Source organism: Mytilus edulis, chromosome 2 (genome assembly GCF_963676685.1).
Source record: "Mytilus edulis chromosome 2, xbMytEdul2.2, whole genome shotgun sequence".
Taxonomy (NCBI): Eukaryota; Metazoa; Mollusca; class Bivalvia; order Mytilida; family Mytilidae; genus Mytilus; species Mytilus edulis.
In genome coordinates this window covers 5,772,272-5,794,432 of record NC_092345.1, presented here as the reverse complement: position 1 = coordinate 5,794,432, position 22,161 = coordinate 5,772,272, and the positions used below count along the sequence as shown (strand labels likewise).

Genomic DNA, 22,161 nt, shown 5'->3' with positions numbered 1-22,161 from the left:
TTGACCTAATTTTCATTTTTTTGGACCAAGGACCTCAAATCAAAAGATCCTAGGTCTCTATCAATTATGGTTTACCAGTTAGAAATGCAATTCACTTATATCAAATGAATAAGGGGAAATAACTCTCGTATGGAGCATTCATATCACTTCGGTCAAAATAGGACAAATCATGCAAAGGATATAACGAGCAATTTTGTAAAATAAATTTGTCATAATATTTTACGTTTGCGAAGGAGTTGCGCTCACAAGGAAAACAGTGTTTGGGGAGATTACACCTTCAAAGAAAAGTTTTCGGTTACGCAGGGTAAATTTCAAAAGCGCATCAATTGTTCGATATCATATACCAAATATCTAAGCAACATATTGCAAAACAAATGTTTATCGCAAGAACAAAATTAGGCTGAAGAAAAAAAAAAAAAAATTCAGAGAACAATTGAAGGTCTTTCCATCCTTTTTGATATGAAAAGTTGTGAAACTAAGTTTAAAATGTCATTTCAATTGTCAAATGATAGCTCCTAGTAAGCTGATTCCAAAAATATATTGTTTCCATACATTTTTTTTTAAATAAGGGAGATAATTTGTTACTTCCGGTTTGAAAAATGTTACTTCCGATTATATTTAAATATTTACTTAAAACCGATTCCAAAAATATCTGGTTCTATATACTTTTATATTAATAAAGTACAAAAAATAGCTACTTCCGGTTTACAAAAGGTCACTTCCGGTTGTTTTTTTTCAAGGTTAAATGGCTTGATACCTTTTCTAAAAGTTGTATATCTTTATCATGTATACATATAGAATAAAAGCAAAGGTCAAAATATAGAACGTCAAATTAAGCTATGACCTTGAGATCAATTTCAAGGTCATAATCCAAGGACCTCAAATCAAAAGACCATAGGTCTTAATTATATTTAGTTAATGAGTTATATCACCAAACGCGTATTTTTTAATACAAGAGGGGAGAAAACTCCCTTTCACATTCAACGTATGCTTGCAATCAAAATTTACATCTTACGACATGTCGCAACTAACAATTTAGTAAAAATAATTTGTTGATATCTTATACAGTCTTTGGATATAAGTGAAAATAAGCCAAATTCAAATATTAAAATATGACCTTGACCTTTGACCTTGACCTTATTTTCATTTTTTGGGACCAAGGACCTCAAATCAAAAGATCCTAGGTCTCTATCACTTATGGTTTATAAGATAGAAATTCATATCACTTATATCAGATGCATAAGGGGAAATAACTCTCATATGGAGCGGTCATATCGCTTCGGTCAAAATAGGACAAATCATGCGAAGGATATAACGAGCAATTTTGTAAAATAAATTTGTCATAATCTTTTACGGTTGCGAAGGAGATGCGCTAACAAGGAAAACAGTGTTTGGGGAGATAACTCCTACAAAGAAAAGTATTTGTTTACGCAGGGTAAATTTGAAAAGCGCATAAACTGTTCGATATCATATACAAAATATCTAAGCGACATATTGCGAAACAAATGTTTATCGCAAGAACAAAATTAGGCGGAAGAGAAAAAAAAAAAAATAATCAGAAGAAAAACAATAGGTCTTTCCACAGAAAAGTGGAAAGACCTAATTAAAAACCAATTGTTCAGAGAACAATTGAAGGTCTTTCCATCAAAACAATGTATTTTGATATGAAAAGTTGTGAAACTAAGTTTAAAATGTCATTTCAATCGTCAAATGATAGCTCCTAGTAAGCTGATTCCAAAAATATATTGTTTCCATACATTTTTTTTAAATAAGGGAGATAATTTGTTACTTCCGGTTTGAAAAATGTTACTTCCGATTATATTTGAATATTTACTTGACACTGATTCCAAAAATATCTGGTTCTATATACTTTTATATTAATAAAGTACAAAAAAATAGCTATTTCCGGTTTACAAAAGGTCACTTCCGGTTGTTTTTTACAAGGTTAAATGGTTTGATACCTTTTTCTAAAAGTTGTATATCTTTATCATGTATACATGTAGAATAAAAGCAAAGGTCAAAATCTAGAACGTCAAATTAAGCTATGACCTTGAGATCAATTTCAAGGTCATAAACCAAGGACCTCAAATCAAAAGACCATAGGTCTTAATTATATTTAGTTAATGAGTTATATCACCAAACGCGTATTTTTAAATACAAGAGGGGAGAAAACTCCCTTTTACATTCAACGTACGCTTGCAATCAAAATTTACATCTTACGACATGTCGCAACTAACAATTTAGTAAAAATAATTTGTTGATATCTTATACAGTCTTTGGATATAAGTGAAAATAAGCCAAATTCAAATATTAGAATATGACCTTGACCTTTGACCTTGACCTAATTTTCATTTTTTGGGACCAAGGACCTCAAATCAAAAGATCCTAGGTCTCTATCACTTATGATTTATAAGATAGAAATTCATATCACTTATATCAGATGCATAAGGGGAAATAACTCTCATATGGAGCGGTCATATCGCTTCGGTCAAAATAGGACAAATCATGCGAAGGATATAACGAGCAATTTTGTAAAATAAATTTGTCATAATCTTTTACGGTTGCGAAGGAGATGCGCTAACAAGGAAAACAGTGTTTGGGGAGATAACTCCTACAAAGAAAAGTATTCGTTTACGCAGGGTAAATTTCAAAAGCACATAAACTGTTCGATATCATATACCAAACATCTAAGCGACATATTGCGAAACAAATGTTTATCGCAAGAACAAAATTAGGCGGAAGAAAAAAAAAAAAAATAATCAGAAGAAAAACAATAGGTCTTTCCACAGAAAAGTGGAAAGACCTAATAATCAGAAGAAAAACAATAGGTCTTTCCACAGAAAAGTGGAAAGACCTAATTAAAAACCAATCGTTCAGAAAACAATTGTAGGTCTTTCCACATGAAAGATCTTTTGAAAAGAAGCAAGTTACTTTATACTGATGCAATACATAAGAGGTTTCGATATTCATTTGAGTGAAATTAGGGAGATATTTTGCTACTTCCGGTAGAGTACAAGTCTCTTCCGGTTCGTATGATAGCTTATTTTACATTTATTCCAAAAATATATAGTTTCTATTTACTTTTGCCTTTAAACCAGGAAATAATTGGCCACTTCCGGTTGATCAACAGTCATTTCTAGTGTTAAATGATAAGCTTATGTATCTAAATTACAAAATCTATGAATTCCGATTATTTTTTCATGTATTAATTGCAAAAATGGCTACTTCTGGTTTTCTCAAAGTCACTTTCGATTGTAATTTTTATGGTCATATGTCACCTTACCTTTTGTAAAAGCTCGTATTGCTTCATAATAAACCAAGTTGAAGTAGTTATCAATTAACCTTAAAATTAAACATTTCAGGGATATTAACTCCTATAAGATGCCGTTGAATTGTTTCAGACCGAATGTAACATATCTTTATTACATTAAAACAAATATTTGCACATGTTCTTTTATATATATCTTTAAAAGTGTTGGAGAAAATGCAGAAATAAGAAAAAGTCCAAATTAAGAACTTGACCTTGACCTTTGAAATTGACCTCATTTTAGGACATAGAAACCTAAAATCGGAAGGTTCAACGGTTATACAGTTAGATGTTTACAAGTTAAAAAAAACATACCAACAAATATATTTCGTAAAGGTACATAACTTCTATAAAATTTCATCGAATCGCAACGATCCAAATTATTCAAAAATTCCTGAATCAGAACCAAAACAATAGGTCTTTCCAAGGAAAGGTGGAATTACCTTATAATCGGAGCAAATACAATAGTTCTTTCCACAGAAAAGCGAAAAGACCTTATAATTAGAACAAATACAATAGGTCTTTCCACAGAAAAGTGGAAAACCCTAATAATAATAATAATAATAATAACAATAATTAAAACAAATACAATATGTTTTTCCACCGAAAAGTTGAAAGACCTAATAATACGATATGATATAACGGAATACAATTTGTATATATGTGGACGAAGTATATCATTTTCATCCGATCAAATAGTGATAACATGGATAATGGAAATTACATTTCAAGCACGTTTATACATAATAATTCACTATCATACTTACTAATGACTTGGGGTTCCAGTACATGTTATAATCATTAACGCTCATATTTTTCTAAAATTAAATTTTCTTTGATATAGTTTTAAGTTCCTCATTATGAGGTTTTTCCTCTTGCATCTTTGATCTGAATATGAAATATTTTACTAGTGAAATATCTTTTTTTTTTTTATAAAATATAGTGTATAGCTAACATAAAGACCAAACATGACTATATCCACATTTAGTGGAATTTCAATATGTGTTGCTTTCTGGTTCTTCCTTGCAAAATGTACATAAATTACACTGTACAAGGTTTATTTTTAAAATTTAGTATTACTAACTAAAGTACTGTGAATAATTCGGTATTGAAACCAACAGAGCTTGGATTTTTTCCAATATCCTACGACGTTATTTGATACACCCTTCCATTTTTGCTCAGCTGCTGTTACAACTGGTATCGCACCTTGATTTAAAATACTATACAGGTCTTTAGAACCTTTGTTTGACTTAAGAAAATGTTAATATTTAAAGTTAACAAAGCTTGTTGTTTTTTCTTCCTTTCAGAGTTGATTTCCACAGATTGTAACCATTTTTCAATGCTACTTTAATACCATAAAATGTGGGTTTAAAAGTATATCGCAGTTCAAAATTTTGATAAGACAATATATTTCCTTGCTCATTTAGAAGGTCATTCACAGTCCATATCCCGTTTTGTGCTAAACTTCTTAAAAAAAAAAAACACTAACGTTATTAGTTTAAATGTTCTCATTATTCCATATAGATGAAGATATGACTTCCTCAAAATAGCGATACAGGCACAAATGACTTCTTTCAAAAATCGTTATCTAAGTTTGAATTGTTCCGAAATAAGTCATCTCTATAAAATGTAAATTTCGTGTAGCAGTAAATAATTTGTACCACTTTCCATTTGAATTAAATAATCTGCTAACCATGATCAATTTTTAGCCCTTGTATAAAATTTCTCAAATTAATCATTTTTCAACCACCTCTGTAGTATTCTTGACATAAAACCTCCCGATTTACATTGTCGGGTTTACCATCCCAAATGAAAACATATATTATACTATTTTAAAGTTGTCGTAGTACATTTTCATCTGGACCTGGGATGGATAAGAACAGCAAAAATCTTACATAGGATATTATAAATTATTACAGCACCAACAACAATGTCAACCATTTCTAAACCGACGACCGCTGTACCAACAACTGCACCAACGACAATCCCACAAACAACTGTGCAACCAACAACTGTGCAACCAACAAAAGCCCAATCAACAATGGTCCAACCAACAACAGTCCAACCTAGCACTTCAGTGGCAACGACTGGCATTTCAACCATCACAGTAGCTTTAACAAACACTTCAATGGTCCAAACAGCTTCGTCTATTCCGACGACCATTGTAGTAACAGCTGTTTCATCATGTAAGTCATTTTTTCAAGTTATTTGTGAGTCGTGCATATCCCTTTGTTCTGCTAATTTTTCAAATTCTTTTTCCTTCGACGAAAAGCTACTGATGCATTTATCATGTATTTTGTACTAATACGGAGTTATTGTTAACAATAGGTAATTCTTTAATAAAATTACTACAGACTATAAAATGTTCAGATGAAATGTGCTTCATTGAAAGAATTACCTGTGCAAGGTCATTTTCGTTCGCTTACCAGTCTTTCATTCATCAATTATGACACCTATCTATGTGTTATACGACAGGACTAGAACTCAGAATATGTATTATCTATAATTAAGGAAAAATATAATTTGGCAATTTACTTTGTCTTTTTTGCATGGATTGGGTAGCAGAATTTATAATCTCACTCTTAAAAAAACATTTATGAGTTTGACAGTCCCTTTGGTATTTTCGTCCCTCTTTTATGACCGACACTTTCGATGATAAACAAGTATTGACTACACTGCAACTATGTTTGGATTTAAGATAGCCTCCTTCAGCTGTTTGTTGAAAATACAAGAAGTATTTGCTGTTTTTCATAAACATTTGTTGTATATTCCATTAATTTTTAATTTATTTTGATACATTTTAGCAACAAATAATACATGCACTGATGATGAGGATTCCAATTTTTCTTGTGTTGTGTACGAAACGATGTACGGTTTATGTGCTGCTACTACTGGAACACTGTTTAATATTGCTCAAAAAAGGTGTCAAGCCTTTTGTGGAATATGTGCAGGTAATTCAATATCAACATTTATAACTTTGACAATGTGTTTTAACCTTAGTGATGTCCAAACAAAAAATTGTGTGGTTGTATTTGATTTAATTATTTATTTAACTTATTTATTTTCCATCATTCGTCGATTTTAACATAGATAACAATATATTTCTATCATCAAATGTGTAAATGATTATGGAGTACTATTTAACTGGTCTATACAAAGCATGAATATCTTTCTTCAAGTACTTTGCCTGTCAAAAAGTTCTGATGTTTCAAAATGGAAATAAAAAACAGCGTTTGCAGAAAAACGCTATATGCAAATAGAGAAACAATCCATAACATTAACCACACGAACCTACAAAATAGAAAGTAGCTAAAATACAAATCGTTCTACTGATATATCGATAAGTTCTGAATAAAAGTTTTTGTATTATTTTTTTGTGTATTTTTTGTGTTTTGTTATTAAATTTTTGTTCCTATAAAAATAGCTATGTTTTTTATTCAAACTAGTAAAGAGTCTTTCTAACCAAAAGTTTGTCAACGTTGTGTGGCGTTTGTTGTTGTTTTCTAAACGCTACAAAAGTAGAAACAAATGCATCGTTTAATTAGTGTTTACTGACCCTGTTTGAACTTTCAATAATGCATGCATATGTGGTTGGTAAACAGACTTGTTTTACAAACGTAGTAACAAATACATCGTTTAATCAGGTTGAAGTTAGAAACAAATGTAGCGCTTGTACAAAAAAACGATGAACGACAAACTGTAGACCCAGTTTTAGCGAGTGCATAGTTTGTCAAAGTTTGTGTAAACTTTGCAAACGTATGTTAGAAACAAATGATTAAAACATGTGCGCGCTTAGCCGTTTGCATCGTTTGTGTTAGAAAGAAATGCACTCATAATACACAAGTGACTAATTGCTACCCCATTCTTATCACATTTTAATAATTGTCGGTAAGTTTATCTTGATTTAGTGATTTAAGGTATGCGATTGGTGTCACTGGTTGACTGACTCTTGAAAACCAACAATGTTTAGACATGCCTCTTTTGTTTACTGAACAACAATGTTTAGACATGCCTCTTTTGTTTACTGAACAACAATGTTTAGACATGCCTCTTTTGTTAACTGAACAACAATGTTTAGACATGTCTCTTTTGTTTACTGAACAACAATGTTTAGACATGCCTCTTTTGTTTACTGAACAACAATGATTCCAATTTTTACCAACTTTCAAACTTTTCCTTGGTCATGATTTGCATAAATTAACTGGGAGTTGTATTTGTTTTATAACAACCAGTGTTCGTATTACGAACATATTCTATAGAACAGCTATAGATCACCGTACGGCCTTCAACATTAAACAAAACCCATGCCGCCTATGCAGCTAAAAACGGCCCCGAAATCACAAATGTAACACAATTCAAACGAAAAAACTAACGGCCTAATTAATTTACAAAAAAAACCTAACGAAAAATAAATGTGTAACAGACTCAAACGATAACACCTGAATTACAGGCTCCTGACCATGTACGGTCACGAACATACAGAATGTGCAAGGTTAAACATGATAGCGGGTTCCAAATACTCCCCTAACCTGGGACAATGGTGTAACAGCCCAAAGATAAGAAATACAAAAAAAATTGAGTTAAAAAAGGGCTTAGCTCATCAGATGGATACAAAAAGAAATACATATAACAAAAAACATGTTAACGTGATGGGTACTTGTACATACCAACACCGAAAATATATTTAGTACAGATCTGAGACTACTCGCAGTTACAGACAGCTACTTAAAAGCCCATCACGATACTAAAATAAAATTCAGAATATATAGAATTGTTTGAATATCTACTAACATGTGTTTTGTTGCAATACAGGTACACACTTTTTTGTTTCTTCTGTTAAAATATCGAGAATCAAGAACATTTTTTTAAAGGGAGAAGGCCAAAAAAACTGAAAAGATCAAATGTTGGACAGAATCAACCAACGAAACGGATGTTAAGTCAACTGTCATGTTGCTGACTTGGTACAAGCATTTTTTCGAAGAAAATAGTGTGTGTGTGTGTTAAACCCGGTTTTAGATCTAGTTAAACTCCCGTTTGTACGCAAGTTGTTTCTTTAAGGTGTCTTCTACATGTTGATATATTACAGTAAACTTTATAGAACTTTTTACAGGGAACAACACTTCTGGAACTCCACCAGGTAAACATTGTACATTAAAACTTATTGCAATGGTAGTTTTATTATTACTAACAATATTCGTTCGGTCAGTTTATAAGTATTATAATTGTTTTAACACTATCAACATTTTTTTAAAACTTTAATTCATATTAAGCATACAAAGACAATGTCAACAATAACGAATAAAACACAGTCGGTGGGTATTAAAGAAAATACTAAAATGTTTGCAAATTCGTATTTCTTATTTTGAATAGTGAAAAGTTTTTTTTAAGATCTTAAAAACACAAATCTGTATCAGAAATTTGATTCTATCCACTAAAACACAAAACGATACGCGAGTTTTCTATTCGATCATTTGATTTTATTGTTTTAAGATATCATCATTAATAAACACCTAAACCATAAAAAAAAATTAGCATATGCATTTTTTAATGTTTAATATACCTAAACCGCCAGATAACGTGTATATACAGAATTTTAAAACTCCACTTATAGATGTGACATAATCACGTTTAAAATATTTTCAAATGTCGGTTAACTATTTTTGCCAAAATGAGACATTTTGATAAACACAGATGACTATTTAGAAAACAATTGTATATTTTGTCTATAGAAAAAAAAATATCCGAAACTGTAGAAATTGCTAGCAATGGAATAAATTTATTGTTATATGCTATTACAGCTGCCTTACCTACACAGCCTACATGTATAGACCATGATGCAAGATGTTCTCAGTTCAAATTTCACATATGTTCATCTAATGTGTCTCAGAATTTTGTTATCTCTACATGCCCAAAGTCATGTAACAAGTGTGCAGAATATCTGGGTAAGATTGTTTGGCTATCAATTTAATTCAAAATATCTTTACTTGCAAATAGCAACTGTGAACGTGGCGGTTTCAAAAATCTATTATCGAGATAGCCAAAAGAGTTAAATTGTTCAATCTTTCCACAAATTTATAATATATACATCAGCTTAATATATAGGATGATATGATCTAGAAGATTATGAAAATAAATGGCAGTATAATACGGTAGATATATAAAACTTGACATATTTGAACAAAACTTGCATATAGTACATAGCTTACCAATGTTGTATTTCGTACACAAAACATATTACCCGATTTATGAGTAAAACCTATGGAAGTTGACATTATGTAGTTTAAAGTCTCCATCAAGAAGTTGACCGATATAAATTGTCTGTTTCTCAATTTACAAGTGACAAGTTTTCGAGGTTTTAAAAAATCCTTGTACTCCCTAACAGTTGTATGATCTTTTTTTTTGCCAGAACTCATAAAAAAAGCTGAAGAATTATGAAATAACTGCACATTACTGACTGATATGAAATTATTTGCAAAGTAGTCAAACATTTAAAACAATACATAACTTTTCACAGACTACATGAACATGCGATTAGTTGTCATCATAAAATGTATTTGTTTGTGAAATCTTGCTTGATTAAACGACATTGTGATGTGGGCATTTCATGTTAACGAAACCGCGATACACTGATTTTACTTGCAATGTGTGTAATATAAAGAAACATTTCAACTGTGGTTTGGTATCTCAAAATAAAATCTAATGAAAGATCATTTCATTTAAATTGATGTTCAACAGCTAAACATTCGATATAAGAATTTGTGAAACAGAAAAGAAAATGTGCATTCAATTAAATTAAACTTTGTTTTACAGCATCTCTGAATCGTAAGTACACTGTATAACACATTTGTCTTAATTATGTTCTTAATGCTGATGATCTTGTTATGCTTCTGAATCTAAAATAAAAGGAATGCCAATCGATTGTGAAAATTGGGGTTACGAAGTTAATATACAAAAAAACGAAATATTTAGGTTTGAAAACATCTGGTCGTATTAAAGGCGTACAGCTTTTATATAAAGACTCATTCATAAAAAAAATTACACTTATCATGGTGTAACATTAAGTGCCTCTGGCAGCTATTCAGAGGCCAAACATATACAGAAAAAATTACCACACGAACTTCAATAATTTGTTATATTATTAATTCGTATATTTCAACAAATTTGATTCGTTTAGGGATAGTCACATGTTAAACTGTAATTTCGAAGGTAGAGAGAAAACAGCGGATAACAAAAAGCATATTGACCTGCAAAAAGCATATTGCACGTTTTTTTTTAGAATATCTAAAAACCAATCATACTTTGTGACGTCATGTAATGAATTTCAGGATAGTGTTTAACGTTTTGAAACACATGAAATCTGTGATCGATTATTTGACGAAAGAAATCTTCAAATACATAAGAAAAAATGTAAGATGTCGAAAAAAAAAGTAAATGAAATAGCAACTAATATGTTGTTATTATCAAGGAGACAATATAATATCTATAAAATTCCAACAAACCTAAATGACGATGTTGATACAAATATGGTCAGAAATTAATAATATAACAAATATAGCCTTTGTATGAGGTCAATACAGGATATATCGACCCAAAGAAGTATATCGACCTCGGACTTCGTCCTCAGTCAATATACTTCTTTCAGGTCAATATATCCTTGTATCGATCTTATACAAAGGCTATATTTGTATAATACATATGGAGATATAAGTAACGGCATTCTCTGTTTTAGTAAAGATGTAAAGATGTTAAACATATTAAGTTTCATTCTACTGTTTTATAGCCTCAACAACAGCTCATCCAGTAAAAAATCAGCAGGTTTTTTTTTTTATACAAATCTCTTTCGGTGGTACAAATTAAGTTGTCTTCATCGTGACTTGTCAGATATATATTGGGAATGGAATTGGGGAACTTGTCAAAGAGGCAACAACGCAACCGAAGTGCAGAAAACAGCCGAATGGATGTTCAAAGAGTATGAAAATCCCGCACCTTGAGTCGGGCCTCAACTGACCCTTAAATACAAATGTACACTAGTTCAGTGAAAATAGACGTCATACGAAACTTCAAAACATATACATGAACTAAGATTAAAAAAATACAAGACTAAAAAAGGCCAGATGCTCCTGACTTGAGACAGGCATCATTTGTATCACAGAAAATCATATAAACAAAGTGACTTTGTCATAATTTGTAAAATCTGTTTGTCAGTTTATTAAACGTTCATTATAAGTATTCACCTATTGAGGGTCGGTTGAAAACAAAATGTTACGACAAAAGAGATGATTTCAGCTTCCACTTGTTACCATTTTATTTATAAATCAAGAGATCTAAATTATGAAGTTGTAATCATCACTTCGTATATATTACGGAAGCCATCCCGAGTTGGTTGAACGTTATGGAATATTCCTTATATAGATTGTACGACTGCTACAACATTTGGAGCAGGATCTGCTTCCTCTTCTGTAGCACTAATATCATCCCTAGTTTTTGGCGGGGTCCGTGTTGTTTTTGTATCCTTATTTGTAACATTTTGTTCATGCATCATTGTCAATATAATTGAAATTGATGCGATTGTCGTACAAGTGAGAGGTTTAGTGCTATAAAACAAGTGAGAGGTTTAGATCTTTAAAACCAGGTTTAATCCGCCATTTTCTATATAAGGAAATCTGTATCAAGTCAGGAGTATGACAGTTGTTATCCATTCGTTTGATGTGTTTTATCATTTGAATTTGCCATTCGATTAGGAACTTTCCGTTTTGAATTTTCCTCGGAGTTCAGTATTTTTACTTTCAACGTGGTCTAAATAAAACGTTTTGGTGAGAATATTGATTACCTAGCAAACCTTAGTCGGGTTGCTGTAATTGGTTTGATATAATTCAAACTGTATTGATTTCATGAAATCTGTAAATGACTTTCCAATAATATGTCTCTTAAACATTTTGAAAATGCCTGTACCAAGTCAGGAATATGACAGTTCTTGTCCATTCGTTTTTGATGCGTTTTGTTATTTGATTTTGCCATGTGATTATGGACTTTCCCAATTGATCTTCCTCTAAGTTCAGTATTTTTGTGATTTTACTTTTTTCTTTTAGCCTTCATTATGTGTATGTACAGTGTCACCAGACAAAGGTGGTCAAAAGAGTAGCTACACAATTCAACGTTTTATTTTCAAATCACGAAGAAATTAAACGTCACTTATACCTCATCCTATGTGTATCCACACACACAAAAGCAAAAAATCATTAGAAATAAGATGAGGAAATAAATAGTTCAAAAAGTTAACATTTCAAATTCTGAAAGATTATATATTATTATATTTTGAAACACAAATCATTCATAAACATGCTTTGTTTTTAAGTGTTTACTATAATTTAAACACTTTTTATAAATAAAGGCAACAGTAGTATACCGCTGTTTAAACTCATAAATCCATGGACAAAAAACAAAATCGGGGTAATAAACTAAAACTGAGGGAAACGCATTAAATATAAGAGGAGAACAACGACACAACACTACAATGTAACACACACAGAAACGGACCAAGCATCAGACAAAATCCCACGAGAATAACAAATATAACATCAAAACCAAATACATGAATTTCGGATAGACAAGTACCGTGACACGTCTTATCGCATTGTGAATTTACACTAACAAATAAGAGAAAACAAACGACGCAACGTTAAAATGTAACACATACAGAAACGAACTATAATGTAACAATGGCCATATTCCTGACTTGGTACAAGACATTTGTAAAAGACAAAATGGTGGGTTGAACCTGGTTTTGTGGCATGCCAAATCTCCCTCTTTTATAGCCATATGAAATATAACATTGAAATGACAACACAACACCACAGGACTAGAATATAAATAAATTGGAGAACACAATTGACAAAGAAATACTCGAACAACAGCTAACAAAAGGCAACAAGTTCAAAATTTTAATACGCCAGAAGTGCATTTAGTCCACACAAGATCTACTAGTGACGCCCAGATACAAAAGTTTGAAAGCCGAAACAAGCACAAAGTCGAACAGCATCGAGGACCAAAAGATCAAAAAAGTTGTGCCAAAAAACGGCCAGGGTTTTCTGTTAGTTACCAGAACATCCCTATTATTTAGAATAATTTATACTTTTGCAAACAGTAAATTTATAAAATTATTATACAAAATATGTACATGATAAAACTGAAGTATTAACTAATTACAGGAATTAACTGTATAAAACAAGGCCCAGGAAAACTTAAACCGTTTTGTGTCGTGATGAAAAACACTATTTAATTTTATATCTTTTCGGACTAGAATAAATATCAATAAGCTGTATTGCGTCTCCTTAAAAGAGTGTGTATGAATTTAGAATGAAGGTGATGCTTGCTCTTAAAGAGCGCATGCGTTCATTACAAATAAAGTTGTGTTGCATTATCTATGGGTTTTATTGAGATGTTAATGGATAAGCAAAAACTGAAAAATCATCTTTTAAACAACAAAAATAGGAAATCGTGAAATGATATATTTTTATCTTTCGATTATCATGTTGATAGTCTTTTAGATTTTTGATTGTATGATTTCTTTTTTATATGTTATAATTTTTTTGCGTCGCCACTGACAAATGCAATTATATAAATCAAAAGTAGCTTATGAATTCATTTGATTACATTTTTCATACAAACTGGTTTTTTTTTACATTACTCAAGATAGACAAAAGTCACGTGATACGTTTCAATGATGAAGGGATTGATACTCCAAAATATTAAACGACATTAGTTTCTTCATTTAAGGTATTGTTTGAATGTTAATTATATTATCTTTCGTTTTATTATTTTATACAGCTCAACCAGTAATAAATACAGCTCAACCAGTAACAACAAAAGTTCAACAAGTAACAACAACAGCTAATCCAATTACAACAACACCTAAACCAGTAACAAAAACAGCAGGTTGGTATTGTAATTTGTTTTGATATTTGGTACGCATAATGTTTTCGTCATCATGATTCCAGATAAAAGAGGGACGAAAGATACAAGAGGGAGAGTAAAAAAAAATAAACTGACAACGCCATGGCTTAAAAAAAAAGACAAACAGGCAAATAATAGTACAGAAGACGCAACATAGAAAACAAAATCTAAGCCACATGAACAAAGACTTGTTTTGTATAACAGACCATTCCTATTCCAAAGTAACATTGTTATCATTTATTTGTAAAATTCTTTCTTCGGTTTAAGATATGTTTTCGCCAATTTACAACCAAATGATTTCCTTTTACATAGTATGTCTATATGGCTTGGTAAAACGTGTTGATGAAAATTTCTGATTATCTAATAAATCTTTATGTTTGATTAGTGTTCCAACCGTACACAGGCAAATTGTCCTTACGTGAAATTCACGTTTAAAATTTTACGTGTCGTCTTCCTAATGTCATCAGATTTGAGCTGAGAGATTAAATAGTTTTAAAAGTAAATATTTTAAATTGTATTAAGTTATCATCAGCAACTCAACAGCAAAACAAAATAATCTTGAAATGTTGTTATTTATCTTTCTGTTATTATGTTGGCAGTCTTTTAAAATTCCGGTTATGTGATTCCTTATTGATATTTTATCACTTTTTGATATCGCCACTGTCGCATACGCGCACAAAACTCAATAGTTTCCTTATTTTGTTTGGCATACAGACTGTGTTTTAGAATTACTCATGTTTCAGTGATGAAGCGATTGATGCTACGAAATATACGTAATTTTTTTAAGGAATAATTTGAATGTTAAATATTATGCTTCATTGTATTGTTTTACAGCCCCTACAACAAAAGTTCAATCTGTAACAACAACTACAGGTTGGTTTTGTAATTTGTTTTTATTCAAAACCATTAGTTACAAATAAAGTTTTCTTAATCATAATTTTCCAGAAGATAGTAATTTTGTATCACAGACCACTTTTTTTTTATCAAGGTGACATTGTTTTTATGTGTTTAATTTTTTAGATGGAATATATGTTTTCGTCAATTGAAATCCAATTGGTTTCTATTTACATGCATGTATTATGTCGTCATGGTCTAGACAAAACGTGAACAATTTGATTATACAACAAATTTTTGAATTGAGAATGGAAATGGGGATTGTGTCAAACAAGACAAAAACGCGACCAAAATGTAAAAAACAGCCGAAGGCCACCAATGGGTCTTTAACACAGCATGACAATCAAGCAACCTGAAGCGGATTGCAGCTGTCACCTACACAAAAATGTCTATTTGTTTAATACTCAGTTTACATGGTTTACTGAAATTAGTTTGATCATAATAGGATTTTTTCAAATGCTTTTATTGTATGATTGATAATTCTTTTTTTTTTCTTTTTTTGCGTTATCAGCCATGGCTTTTTCTGTCTGTTCTCAACTTATTATAAGTGTGAATATATTCCGCTTCTTATTTATTTATAGCGTGGAATAACTTAGATTCATTTTCTGAAACTCATATAAATTTTGCCTTGGTTGAGTTTGGACAACCATTCAGTATTGTTGGTCCTCAATGCTCATAAACTTCGTATTTTGTTTGGTTTTTTTTTATTATTATTTTTTAGCGTTACTGATGAGTCTTTTGTGGACTAAACAAGCGTTTGATGTACAATATTTTAATCCTTGAATTGATGATGAGTTTATTTACAACCACTTGGTCGATGTAACTGCTGATTTAGGTTTCTCTCGTGGGTAAAAACTTCCCACGTAGTCATCTCTTATGTGTTGACATGAATAGTAATTTATATGGTCATGATCATCAATTAAAAACTATTATAAAAAACTTAATCAGGATTATCTATCCCCGAAATCAATTAACTCGGTTGTGTTTGGCAAGAACTTTCGGACATCTTGGTCTCCTCGATGTTCAACAAGTTCTTACTTAGTTTGGCCTTTTCATGCCACATTTATGGGCATTATATTTTCTGGTCTGTGCGTGCGTGCATCCGTCCGTCCGTCCGTCCGTCCTTTCGTTCGTTTGTCCGTTCCTCAGTCTGTTCGTCCGTCCGTCTGTCCGCTTCAGATTAAAGTTTTTGGTCGACGTAGTTTTTAATGAAGTTGAAGTCCAATCAACATGACACTTATGCATGTTCACTATGATATGATCTTTCCAATTTTACTGCCAAATTAGAGATTTTACCCCTATGTTCACGGTCCACTGAACATAGAAAATGATATTGCTGATGAGGCATCCGTGTACTTTGGACACATTCTTGTTAACTTTTTTAGTTTCGAGCGTCACTCATACTTGTTTTGTAGACGAATTGCGCGTCAGGCGTACAATACTGTAATTCTGGTATCTATGATGGTTTTATTAATAAATGTAAATCTTAACTTAGAACGAATGGTATAATAGCTTGTTTTAGCAGAATTTGTTGGAACTGTAATATACAGTATTTATATATGATGAAGATATTGATGTTATTGTGAATCTGATGGTAACACCTATTGTAAATCGTATAATAAAATTGGTTTTGAATACTGTTGATTCATTATTATTCGTTGGATACCAATATCGTGGGTTTAGTTGGTACAGTTGGACCACGAATTGAAATGGTCAACGAATAACATATTTTCAATAGGCTTTTAATACGGAGATTGGCAAAACGAAGAATTAAAATATACACGAAAATGCAAGTTTTAAGCAATCCTCAAAAATTGATACCCTTGAATATCAATGAATCAACAATATTCCTTCTATAGCTGAACATGTGGTATGGACTGCACTCATGTTTGAAGGCCGTACTGTGACCTAAATTTGTTGATTGCTGTGTCGTTTGGTCAATTCTGAAAAGATGTCTCTTTGGCAATCATAACACATCTTCTTTTTAAACATATGTATATATACTGTTTCTCAATACATCGATAAGCCGTAATGCTCAAAGTTATTAAACATATTTAATTTGAACTTTATGACTTCCTTTTATTTCAGTGGTTTGCCAAGATAAACCTGGAGTGGATTGTAAACTATTCAACATAGATTTTTGTGCAAATCCATATTCAAATACGATTTGTGCCAAATCCTGTGGTCACTGTACCAAAGTTATCCAGTCTGCATTTGGCTAATATTAAAAATAAACCGTAAAATGGTTTTGCTTGTTATAATGTATTTTATGAATACCATGCTGAAATCAAAGTACAAATAGAAAGTGCTAAATTTTAGAATTTAATTTTATATAATCATGAGTGATCTCCTTAATATGAGAATCATAATTACATATTCAGTTGCATGAGCCTAGGAATAGCAAGACGTGAAACAATTCAAACGTTCACAGTTGAAAGTACTATTGTCCTTTTAATATCAAACAACTGTAGTAGTTTTAGCCATTTGCTGTTATCATTCGGTATTTGACAAGTGAGTTTTCATTAGTTATTCTAAAATTTCGCTCCCTTGTTTAGCCTGTAACAGTACATACAATATAACTTTAAAAATGAACACAATAATTCATAGTATATTGCGTTGTTCGGAACACCAAAATCTCTTGCTTTATTCAGGTTTCATATGTTTCAATCACAATAAGGTTGGCCTGAAAAAAGAACTTAAACTGGTCAATTGTTTATAGAATAACTGGAAAAAAAATATTATAAAACAAAACAATTTTCAATATGAACCAACTTTTTTGTGAGAAAGTCAGTATAACTACATGTACATCCATGGCCAGTAAATTCGATCATGTTTACAGTAAACAAGTGTTTTTTGTGTTACATTTTACAAGTTTTAAATGTCGTCCCTCTTCGCATGAATAGCTCAAATAATCAATGTATATGTAAACAAATTTATAATACATGGTTATGTAGTGTGTTGGTTGTTAACATGTGGTAAATAGCCATAATTTCTATTGGAAACTTACCTCAATCATAAACTCTAATTATTGGTGTCATAGGTTATGCATTGGATTCAGATATTGATTATAAAACTTGTACCTTTGATAACTATATACACCACTGGGTTGATGCCACTGATGGTGGACGTTTCGTCCCCGAGGGTATCACCAGTCCAGTAGTCAGCACGTCGGTGTTGACATGAATATCAATTATATGGATTTTTTTATAAATTTCCTGATACACAGTTTTGAATATTTCGAAAAACTAAGGATTTTCTTATATCAGGAATAGATTATTTTAGCCGTATTTTGCAAAACTTTTCGGGATTTTGAGTTTTCAATGCTCTTCATTTTTGTACTTGATTGGCTTTATAATTTTTTTTATCTGAGCGTCACTGATAAGTCTTATGTAGACGAAACGAACGTCTAGCGTCTTAAATTATAATCCTGGTACCTTTAATAACTAATTGCAAATAATTATTACTCATATTCATCAAGATATATTGCTATGAAAAAAATCTCAAGTCTATTGTCGAAAACGGTGTCAAGGGAGAGACTTAAATGTAGTCTCTGAAATTTCTCACCGGAACGGTTATCGAACCAGTAACCTTCGTGTATGTAGTCTGATGCGCTAACACCTATACATCCTCGCTTGCCTAATAAGTGACTGCAATGATAGTTTTTTCAATGTTTATATTCATAGTGCTGTATACTAAAATGTCTAACAACTGTATCATGTACACTTCAAATCAGGTTTTGTTACTTTTCGGATAAATTAAAATTAACATTTCATGAGATAATTAGTTTAAATATTGTATTTCAGCATGGCACATTTATCTCACTAATTTGCTAAAGTTTATATAGGCTTCTAATTAAGAATTGAATGCTTTTGTTGTCACTTTATTGGGATGCAAAAACGTTGCAGAAGTACATTTTGTATGAAGCGCATCATTATAAAAATGTGCGCACGGTCAACGCCTTTACAATCTTATGAAGTTACAAAATGGAGCTTGTGGTTAACGTTTGTTTATGTGTTACATATTTGTTTTTTGTTCATTTTTTTTATATACATAAGGCCGTTAGTTTTCTCGTTTGAATTGTTTTACATTGTCATATCGGGGCCTTTTATATCTGACTATGCGGAATGGATTTTTCTCATTGTTGAAGGCCGTACGGTGACCTATAGATGTTAATGTGTCTCTTGTGGACAGTTGTCTCATTGGCAATCATACCGAATCTTCTTTTTTATCTTCACTACTTCAATTTTTTAGCTAGGATCATAAAAACACGATTGTTATAAAGTTTTTATTTAATTTACCTGTGCACTTTGTTATGGGACCTCGTGTTATTATGAATGGTAAATTTTATTGTGTAATGAAGTTGCTTAAGGAATATAACGCGAGATTTCAATGTAGCCAATCAGAATAACATATTATAACAAGTTGCTTTTTAAAAAAAAAGTCAATACGTGAACCTTAGAACTTCTTTTTTTATGCAAATCTTATTTCAACTGAATTGTAAATTATATCTCAGTGTTTTCATTATCATGTGTGTGGAGGACAATATTTTCTTTTTATTGTAAATCATGACAATTTGGGTATGTTGAGAGTGGTGTTAAATATAAAATGAGAAGATACTTAATGTTTTTATTTCGATATCAATGTTTACCAACGTGAAAGGTCAAAATACTGCCAATGGATGACCCTTCTATGGTTAGTATTGGTAGACGGAACATTTCACTTAATTCCAACAGCCATTTTACTTACTTTTCTGTTAAAAAAAATATCAAATAGATATAGGAAGATGTGGTATGAGTGCCAATATGAAAACTCTCCATCCATATAAAAGTAAACCATTATAGGCCAAGGTACGGCATTTAACACAGAGCCTTGGCTCACATCGAACAGCAAGCTATAAAGGGCCCAAAAAATGCTAGTATAAAACCATTCTAATGGGAAAACTAACGGTTTATATAAAAACGAGAAACGAGAAACACGTATGAACTACATAAACAGACGACAACTATTGTACATCAGATTCCTGACTAAGGACAGGTGCAAACATTTGCAGCGGGATTAAACGTTAAAGTACGTTTATTTTGTTTCATAGAATATGGAATGTTTATTCCTACCAATAACACAAAAGCAACTTGCTAAACATTTGTTTTTGCATGCCGTAAAACCCTGTTCCACATTAGAAATGGGTTTGGATCCAGCAAATACATTCAATTCGCTGCTTATACATGTATACTTAATATACCTGTTCGAGATCAGGAGCCTGTTTTTTCTTTGTTTGCTTATTATCATGTCTGTTTGTCGTTGTTTAGCATAACAAATTACCATTAATTTGATGCAGATATGTACATAATGGTAAAAATATACCACCCATGGGCGCTCTTATAACTTGTTTGTATAACTGTCCATTAAACCCAAATTCATTGTTTCGTAGAAATGATTTAACAAATACAATTATAAACTTTTTTTGTTGGGAATCTTTGAAGATTATTCTTGTGTATCAATTAATTTACTGTATTGTTAACCGTTTCTTTTAAATGAACAATGATCATATTTGTGTTCATTTACGTTACATCATAGGCAATAAGAAAGCATTCCCTTTTATCTTGTGTGTGACTCTATTTTATTAATGAAATCCGTTGTATCTAGAATTCAATTTTAAAGGTATGCCTCTTCAATAATGTTTTTATATTAGGTCAATTTATTTCTTAATCTCAACCAATCTCGTGGGAGAGTAACACCTATTGATTATCAATGTAAGGAACATTAATTAATGTACATTGTATCTTACTAGTTGACCAATTCGCAATGCCTCATTAATTATTTCTAAATGAATTTTATGAATTTTTGGAAGACTGAGGTACATAATATGTCCATGTTTTGAATCATTATTATTCTTTAAAAATTATACAAATGGATAGCTATTTTGTTTTTTTCTATATAGATTTTCAACTATATATTTCATTATCATATAACATATAAGTGAGTTAGCAATCAGTGTAAAATTCTGTATTGCCATGTTTTAAACAAATTACCCCGTATGGAGGTGCTCTTAATTGCAGGAAGCTTATACAGATAAGAAGAACAAATGTTCCGAATGAACAAAAAGAAATTTTCCGAATATTCCTCCATAGACCATATTTCTAACTAATAAATATGAGGGTTGAGGGTTCACGCAATGAAACATACATCTAATGTAATTATTATGTGTTGATACATTGTACATGATGAATAGATGAAGATTGTTATAAATGTATGATTAAGCTAATTTTTCAAGATAAACCTTTTAGAAAACGTTTAAATTTATCTCCGGCATTTGCAAAGTCTATAAGTATATTTCATTCTATTCTCATTTACCATTGATTTGCATGATCTTGTACACTGTTAAAGAGTTAGTTCTGATAAAAATGTGCACTTATAAATAGTTATCAAAGATAGCAGGCCTATCATTTGATACGCTAAACGTGCGTTTCGTCTACTTAAGACTCATCATAAACTATCAGATCGAAAAGTTAAAAAGCCAATCAAGTATAAAGTTAAAGAGCATTTAGGACCCAAAAACTAATGTGAACTATTAAAAGGTATGTCATTTCATAAAAGATGTTAATGGACGAAAATATTTCCAAATTTTAACAACATCTAACATCGACTGGTTTATAATGAATATATCATATGTGTCATCTTTTTACCAAATAGGGACAACCTAAGCGTTTTTTTTTTTACAGAATTGTTTTTATAAACTCGACGAAATTATTATACAGTACACACAAATAAAGACAATTTCTATGGAAAAAGAAGCGAAAGATATCAAAGGAGCATCTAAACTATCTAACAATCTGGACAAAAATATTTATATGATCTAAATAATCATATTGTCCCAATCTTTAATAACCAAAGGAGTACAATACTCGAATGGTCCGGTCACACCATACGAGTATACACATATGTTCTTAACAATACACGTATGGTCCAAATACTCATATGGTCGGGAACAAATACATTAGCACATTCAT

General features: G+C 31.2%; 1 protein-coding gene and 1 long non-coding RNA gene across 2 annotated transcripts in view; both read left to right on the top strand.

Annotated features, from left to right (window-relative positions):
* Positions 1–10,146, top strand: part of LOC139510420 (uncharacterized) — a 53,184-nt gene extending 43,038 nt beyond the window's left edge. Inside the window, exons 18-22 of the mRNA XM_071297003.1 lie at positions 5,227–5,493; positions 6,112–6,258; positions 8,418–8,444; positions 9,106–9,249; positions 10,118–10,146. Of these exons, the coding sequence (XP_071153104.1) occupies positions 5,227–5,493; positions 6,112–6,258; positions 8,418–8,444; positions 9,106–9,249; positions 10,118–10,146 (614 nt within the window). The remainder of the gene's footprint in view (positions 1–5,226; positions 5,494–6,111; positions 6,259–8,417; positions 8,445–9,105; positions 9,250–10,117) is intronic.
* A 3,965-nt stretch (positions 10,147–14,111) lies between these two features.
* On the top strand, positions 14,112–17,401 carry LOC139511298 (uncharacterized). Its single transcript, XR_011661994.1, has 3 exons — positions 14,112–14,242; positions 15,095–15,133; positions 17,243–17,401. It is a non-coding gene; the product is annotated as an uncharacterized lncRNA (long non-coding RNA).
* The last annotated feature ends 4,760 nt before the right edge of the window (positions 17,402–22,161 follow it).